Source organism: Pseudochaenichthys georgianus, chromosome 2 (assembly GCF_902827115.2).
Source record: "Pseudochaenichthys georgianus chromosome 2, fPseGeo1.2, whole genome shotgun sequence".
NCBI lineage: Eukaryota > Metazoa > Chordata > Actinopteri > Perciformes > Channichthyidae > Pseudochaenichthys > Pseudochaenichthys georgianus.
The window spans coordinates 8,839,154-8,847,580 of record NC_047504.1 but is presented as its reverse complement, the minus strand read 5'-3'; the positions used below and the strand labels follow the sequence as shown (position 1 = coordinate 8,847,580).

Below are 8,427 nucleotides of genomic sequence, written 5' to 3'. Positions count from 1 at the left end.
CGCAGACAACACAACTCCTCACTTCAACGAGAATGCCATCGCAACTCATGTCACGCCAGCACGTTAAGAATAGGTTATCCGCTGACGGAAGTTGTACCACCCTGCTTTGAACAATATTTTTGATTTATGAGAAACGTACTATAAGACTCTCATTGACTTACCTGGACTAAACCTTCTGAATCACAATTCTTGTCTGGCACAGTCACACCAACGTTGCCGTGCCAACAGTGCCCATGTGCCAGCAAACTAATGCCAAATATAACTAAAAAGTACAACATTTGTTTATGGATTCCAACCATTTCCCTCTGGTTGCAGCAGACTTATGTTAAGGGCGACGAGCTTATAATAAATCTTTCATAACAGGGTAAAAAAAAACACATCAATTCATGCACAAGATACATGTTGAACTCACCACGGCGTGAACTTTCATTTGCATTTAATTACTTAATCATTTATATGAGTCCTGATTATAATATTGTGCTGCTGATTCATGATAATAGCCTTCAAGTTTGTAGGAACCCATTAGCCTTCGTACGGAGGAGATTCATGTTCACACAGCAAAAGCCATTTGGGTGTAAATACGAGCATGCACACAACACTTATACAAGTTATAGAACTTCTTGCATCGTCGTGTAGGTGCTACTTTATCAAGGGTATCCACCTCTCATATCAGCAGTACACAAAGTCATTTCAGGCGAGATATTATTTAGGACATCTCCTCTCCTCTCTTTGATGCCTCTCAGGGGAGCAAGCCACAGTCCTTTCCAGAGGGACGCAGCACACCCCCCCCCCCATCTCTGTTCCGCAGAGTTCCACAGATACCCATGTGTCCGTCCCCACAGGATAAACCAGCATTAATGCGATTACAGAGCTGGAGACGTTACGATAATTCAATGCTTCTCCACAGCTAAGTTTGGAAATGCGACATGGATGCCACATCCGCTTATTGTCGCACCCTGCATGCTAAAGAGAGCATACAAGTTGACTTATTACCACACAATACTGACTAAGTGGCAAATCTCGTTGGACATGGCGGCGCACCATATGCTAGATTTAATTCGATTTTCTCTTCAGGCTTTAGTTAAGTGCTTCTAAAGTTTTCTTGTCCCACGGCAAGAGAGTAAGAGGGCAGCCGAGGCTTTGATTTTGATTTGCTCTTTCAACAAGAGGCAAATAAGCCATGAGTTGGTAAAAATACAGAGCGCTCACAGCTACACGGCAGCATTAGCAGGCTGGAGTATGTGGTGCAAAACTGGATTAAGCCTAATCCTACTGTACACTCATTTCGCTCAATGCAGATCTCTTGTAAAGTTGTGTTTTCTGGGACTATAGGCTTAATCCGGGTATTTGTAAGAGGTGTACAAATGAATGTTTGCTTGATCTTATTTGACTGACTTTAATAACCACTGGACTAATCTTCATGGGGAATATGTAGCATTATGAGCTGAAACATATTATTACAGCAGGTATTCAAGCATCTCCCAGGGAGTGGGGGTAGGGGCAATGTGCTGCTAATAAGTACATATATTCCTGCAGTGCTGACGATTCTGCAATCATGTGAAGGCTGTGGAATATCTCTCCAGCCTGAATAATGAAGAAACATGATGAATCCAGGATGAGTGTCAGGCCAATATTCAGCTGCTTCCCACTTCTCTCCAAGGAAATCAAAGGCTCGTATAGAGAAGAATTCAAAGTGCTGTAGTGTTAAAAGAAGCGCTTGACGTGTCCAGTTGTGCATCTCAAAAGCATGGAAATAAGATGCACAGCTTGGCAGCAGCGAAAAAAACCTTGAGTGACAAATCAAATGGTTGTTGCTGGTGAATTGAAATACACTGAATTACAAAGCCTGCCAAGCTGCCTTTTTCATCATTGTGCTGCCCTCTACGGGTCTTCTTCCTGCCTTCCTTTTCCCTGGTTCCCCCCCCCCGCCCGCGCCACTTCCCTCTCTCCCATCCATCCCACCTCCTCCACATTACCATACCCCCTTAAAGTGTATTGCACGCATTAAATTGCTTTTCATTTCCGCGCTGTGACAGTCCTGCGATTGGGGGATTTATGCATTTTTACGAGTTGTTTGGGCCGTCATACTATGGTAATTGTTTCATAATACGTCCATCGCTGTAGGGGATGCGCTGGTTTGCACCAACCAAGATCAAGTTCCACTAGTTGAAACGTCGGTGGGAAGATACAGCTTGTGTGCATAGGATTTCTTATGAGCAATGGAAGGCTGGAAAAAGGGGGTCGGATTCTCGCATCCACGGCTGCTGGAGGAACATATCCACTGATCTGCGGTCGATTTGAACGCTGTGGCAACTGAAATAAAGAGACCTTGGGCAGATCTATACACAAACTGGTACAAGCCGCACCACTGGCAGCAGACAAGGGGATTCGTGCCTCTCTCCTCCGCTTCTCCAGTGCGCATGGATGAAAGTCACAGTTAAAATGCATGCGGCAAGTCTTGTCTGATGTGGGATTACCGAGTTTTTATTCGACCCCTTTTCTTTTACATGTTCGAACTTTGGTTGTGGCTCTTTTTCCGAGATGATACAGCTAATCTCAGTGGCTGCTGGAAGAATACAGGAGCCCGTTTCGCCGCTCGGGCTGTCACGTTATTGGCCTGAATGAGACTGTGTTCTTCGAAGCCCGGTTTATGGAGCTAAACACCGAGGAGACTTGACTTTAAGTATTTTTGTTTTCAACAGCAGACGGAGGGCGGGCGGTTAAATCACTGAATTCCATGTTTTCGCTGAGCTTGGAGGAAAAAAACCGGGGCACAGACGTGATTTTCGGGATGCTTTGGCGTTTACCGGGATCAGCACGGTAAGAGGACGGAGATTTGTCTCATTCATGTGCTTTACATTCTGTGGATCTGTCCGTGGTGCTGAAACCGGTGACAGTTTTATTGCTGATGCAATGGTAATAACAAGCCTGCATGTGTATGTTCACATATCTGTTGAATTCGTTCCAAATAACAGCCATACTGCCTCTGCATGCCCGGCAATACACGCTTTAGAGTTATGTCCAGAGGCGATTGGCATTCCTTGACGGTATGGTAATAAAGTCAAATGTGATTAATAATGACATATAAGTGGGTGCACTCGTGAGCTAGAGCAGCCATACATGTTCCTGTATGTTAAAATGCACCTATTGAGGGTGATTCTATGTGTAGGCTTTTGTGTTCTTTTTAAGGAGCGCACACAAACCAAACGAGTGTGTGTTTGTGTGTGCGTGTTTGGGTGCACGCGCACTCACGCGTCTGTGTTGGAGAGAGGGGGAGCCGGAGAGAGAGCGAGAGAGGATCTATCTATCTGTAACCTTCTATATAGCAGATGCCATACAGAATACTTGATTATAGAATTATTTACCCCCCGTCAAAATGCAATTTCGATCAGAGATCCGCCATGAGATCAACGGCACTTGCTTATTTGCCTTTGATCAACTCCTCTCATTTCTTTTTTTCGCCCGTGGGCAGAAGAAAGGCTGCGACTGTCGCCTCGTAGGCTGATATTCACATTTTCTAACGCAGGCCGGATTTTAAGATGAACACTGACTGCTTCTCTGAGCCGATTGCTTTAGGAGAGCCGGCGGTTTTATGATGTCTTACCCGGGGATCGTTATAACAGCAAGCGAATATATTCCGTATCCTCATGTTGTTTACACGGCGGTGGAGGGAGGTCTCCGACAGTTTCCCCACTGTTACCAAGTCGTCGGTTATGCGGGGTGAGTGATAATCTTTCTGGCTGGGAGATAGGAGTTGGAGATTGTAATGTTAGTTTGTTTGAAAGATTAAATCGTTGATTAAAACAAAATGCAACATCATCAAGACACCATGATACATTTTGAAATCCAGCCTTTTTGTGGACAATTCTCAAGGGATTGAATTAGTGAATGACCAGATCCATCAGTCTGCACACGGTAGATGGCGAAGCTTTTTCCCCCCTCCCAAGATAGATTGTAATTCAGGCGAGCTATCAGAAATGCGCAGTGGCCATCCACCACGGGTAGTTGTGTTATCAACTTCATTATATATGATCGTTTAAGTGTGTTTTTATGAATTATTCATCTGGGTTGCTTGTTCTGTGACAGCCTCAAAAACAAAACGTTGCAGACATAACACAACTGCATAATGAACACACATTAATAGGCCCACTTGTATTTGCCTTTGTTATTAATAGTTGCTCTGTTTGGAGTCCATTGCTATGCATTGTGTGTCACATGCATTGTTATCCGTGCTATTTAAAACAGAACTCGTCCTTTTCTTTTCTTCCCTAGATGACACCTCATACTGGTACCGAACTTGAGTGAGCTGGGGCATCCTCTCCCAGGAAACATGCATATCTGGATCCTAAAAATAATCCTTCTGATTGCATCATCTCTGAGGCTGATCGAGATGTATGACAATTATGGGGAGATCTGTCGAAACCTGTGTACGTGCGAGGAGAAGGAAGCGATCCTGACGGTGAGCTGCGAGAACCGGGGCATCGTCAGACTGACGGAGATCAGCCCGGTCCAGTTCTCCATGTACCACCTCCTGCTCACCGGGAACCTCCTGAAGAAGCTGTCTCTCAATGATTTCATCAATTACACCGGGGTGACCATCCTGCATTTGGGGAACAATGATATCTCCGAGGTAGAGGCGGGTGCCTTTAATGGACTCCAGGGATTAAAAAGGTTGCACCTGAACAACAACAAGATTGAATCCCTGAGGGAGGACACCCTTGCAGGACTCGAGAGTTTGGAATACCTTCAGATTGATTATAATTACATCACTAATATAGACACTCATGCCTTGAGCAAGCTACACCAACTGACAGTGATGATATTGAACGACAACATGCTCTCGACCCTTCCCGCCAATATCTTTCGGAATGTCCCCCTCACGCACTTGGATCTAAGGGGGAACCGGTTAAAAATGTTCCCCTACATCGGCCTCTTGGAGCACATGGACAAAGTTGTGGAATTACAGCTCGAGGAGAATCCGTGGAATTGCTCCTGCGAGCTGATTGCTCTGAAGGCTTGGCTGGAGAGTATAGCCTACACGGCGCTGGTGGGGGAAGTGGTGTGCGAGACGCCGTTCAGGCTCCACGGCAGGGACCTAGATGAGGTGTCCAAGCAGGAACTCTGCCCAAGAAGACCGCTAGAAGACTCTGTCAGGCCTGCACCTCCTAGCAGCACCAATGGATATTACCAGACCACACCTGCTGCCGTCACATCCTCCGCCACCTCCTCGGCTGTTTTTAGGTCCTCCTCTAGGCCTACCAAGGGCACGCGGCCATTCAACAGAACTAGGTTAAAGCCCACATCCAGAATCCCAGGCGGTAACCCTTACAACTATGGCCCCATCATCGCTTTTCAGACCAAATCTCCTGTGCCTTTGGACTGTCCAGCTGCCTGCACGTGCAATCTGCAGATATCTGAGATTGGGCTGAATGTCAACTGCCAAGAGAGAAAGATTGAAAGCATTTCTGATCTAAAACCCAAGCCATACAATCCTAAAAAAATGTATCTCACTGGAAATTACATCCCTGTGGTACGCAGATCAGATTTCGTGGATGCAGTTGGATTGGATTTGCTTCACCTGGGAAACAACAGGATAAGTCTCATCCACGACCGGGCTTTTGGGGATTTAAACAACCTACGCAGGCTGTATTTAAATGGTAATCTCATGGACAGGCTTACAGGAGAAATGTTTTTTGGTTTGCAGAACTTGCAGTTTCTTTATTTAGAGTACAACAAAATCAACGAGGTTGACGCCGGTACTTTCCGCTACCTCCCTAATCTCCAGCTGCTTTTCCTCAACAACAACCTCCTGAAAACCTTACCTGTGGACATTTTTTCCACCCTCTCCCTGTCAAGGCTTAATCTGCGCAACAACCATTTCCAAAACCTGCCTGTGAGTGGTGTTTTGGACCAGCTGAAGCTGCTTCTCCAGATAGATTTGTTTGAAAACCCCTGGGACTGCTCTTGTGACATAGTGGGGATGAAGATATGGCTGGAGCAGCTCAGCGCAGGCACAGTGGTTAATGAGGTCGTGTGTGAAACGCCAAGGCGCCACACAGGAGTGGACGTGTGCTCTATTCAATCAGAGCACCTGTGCCCAGACTACTCTGACGTGAACACCTCGCCAACGCAGCCTACAGAAGAGCCCATGGATGACCGAGCGGTGACTACAGACGCCCCGCAGAAGTTCAACACCCCCAGCAGCACCGTGCCCCTCTCCGTCCTCATCCTCAGTCTCCTGCTTGTTTTCATCATGTCGGTCTTTGTGGCCGCGGGGCTGTTTGTCGTGGTCATGAAAAAGCGTAAAAAGTCACAGAGTGACCGCACGAGCACCAACAACTCTGACGTCAGCTCGTTTAACTTGCAGTACAGCCTCTACAGCAACCGCTCCGGGCCCAAAGTAAAGGCCCCAGTGGGACACGTTTATGAGTATATCCCACACCCCATGGGACACATGTGCAAAAACCCCATTTACAGGTCGCGGGAAGGCAACACAGTGGAGGATTACCGTGACCTCCATGAGCTCAAGGTCACATACAGGAGTACCCCGGACGATGAGAGGGATAGCAGTACAATGAGGAGCCCTGCGTACAGCGTGAGCACCATCGAGCCCCGTGAAAACCCCTCCCCTGTCCCGGATGCTGACCATTTCTTCAGAGGCATCCTTGAGCATGACAAGCAGCCTCCGCCCCACCCTTCTATCCAGTCCATCCCAGCAGGTGCAAATTTAGAGTACAAGTACACAGGGCCTGTGTCGTACACGTACAACCCCAATTTTGATGTCCGACGTCAGTTTTTGCACCCGGAGAGGATAAGAGAAACGGTGCTCTACGGCACGGCACCCAGTACTGTTTATGTTGAGCCAAACAGAAATGAGTACTTGGAGCTAAAAGCGAAATTGCAGTCTGAGCCCGATTACCTCGAAGTGCTTGAGAAACAGACCACCTTCAGCCAGTTCTGAGCAACAGCATCATTAATGTAATGAAGCATTTTCTCTCTCGCCCCCTCTTGAAACAGTGGCTCGGTTTATAGGGTGCCTTGGCACAACACACACACACACACACACACACACACACACACACACACACACACACACACACACACACACACACACGCAAAAGCGATGGAGTTTAAAATGGGGTGTGCCGAACAATCTTATTCTTATTTCTGAAACATGACTTTACAGGAATGGATACAGCTTTCTGAAACATGGATGGACAACATTGCTCTGCTTAACTGATGATGCAAAATCTATTTTTCTATGGTGAAGATCGAATAACACACAAAATGTAAGTGTACAGGTCAATCTTACCCAACTTCATTTTCAGGAATATAACCATACATAAGGTATATTGTGAATCAGAAAAGAAATGTTTATAAAAGTCACTCCTGGACAAAAACACTGTACAGCAGATCATCAAAACTGTGTAGGACTATTTTCTGCTGTAGTCTGTAAGTAAGTATTTATTGATATAATCTCCCATGTCTTTTCAAAACTTTTGATTCTACATCAATATTACCTGTGTCATCATACTCCACGATCCTCTGGAAAGGCTTATGTTTGTAGTTTCATTTACTGTAGCTCTGCATTGTAAAAGTGGCTTTTTTTGAAAGTGGCACACCCCCAATGTTCAAAGAAGACTGCGTCAAGATGAAAAAAAAAAGTGTCTTTGTATGCTTTCTGCACTTTTTGGAATCGGAAGGCTGGTTAGCCTTCAACGAGCTCTCATAAAGGAGATTATTATATTAAAAATGAATATGGCTATTCATTCTTAATATGTAGAATTGATATGTTATCAAAACGAAAAATTCATAAATGATATTTGAAGTAATAATTCTGTTGTGTAATACTGATATTTTACTCAATGTAACACCTATTTTTATACAAGCGTCCGCAGATTCTCTATTCCTTATCAATTTGTTTTGATTGCTTTGCACTTATTGCACTATATTGACCAAACTATGTTATTGTCATCAAATAAACATGATGTCAGGTTCATATAGTGTGCTTATGAGGAAACGAAGCCTGTGTAGTCATAATATAAAACAATACTTTGGGGGAAAACACATTTTCAGATTAAGATGACATTATTAAGAACACAGTGCGACTTGGAAATGAGTGGGCAAAAATACATTTTATTTAGAAAGCAAACGGCAAAACATCGGCTGTTTAAAGTTGGCTGTGTTGTGGACTCAAAGCGGATACAGTATCCACTGTAAGCCTCACTCAAAGAGCGTCCAGGCCAGGATTAGAATCAACGGTTTCAATCAATGGGCATTATCCGTGGCAACCCCTACCATGACAACAGCATCCACATGGCAGCCAGCCAAGCGATAATTCGATCCTTTATATCATTAAAGTTAACCTCAAATTCTATTTAAGCGATCAAAGGGTATAATCTTCGACACTCATTAAAAGCTGCTGGA

General features: G+C 45.1%; 1 protein-coding gene across 2 annotated transcripts; it reads left to right on the top strand.

Moving 5' to 3' along the window:
• Window positions 1–2,003: 2,003 nt before the first annotated feature.
• Window positions 2,004–8,074, top strand: LOC117459614 (SLIT and NTRK-like protein 5). Of its 2 annotated transcripts, none has more exons than XM_034100599.2 (2): window positions 2,004–2,820; window positions 4,273–8,074. In XM_034100599.2, exon 2 carries the CDS (start codon window positions 4,331–4,333, stop codon window positions 6,959–6,961), a length of 2,631 nt encoding a protein of 876 aa, XP_033956490.1. In that variant the 5' UTR covers window positions 2,004–2,820; window positions 4,273–4,330; the 3' UTR covers window positions 6,962–8,074. The 2 variants fall into 2 exon arrangements, with proteins under 2 accessions (XP_033956490.1, XP_033956500.1); XM_034100609.1 differs by lacking the exon at window positions 2,004–2,820 and adding an exon at window positions 3,285–3,720.
• Window positions 8,075–8,427: the final 353 nt, after the last annotated feature.

What these genes read in the sequence shown, in the direction of transcription:
- LOC117459614 (XM_034100599.2), top strand. Translation starts at nt 4,331, where the DNA reads ATGCATATCTGGATCCTAAAAATAATCCTTCTGATTGCATCATCTCTG.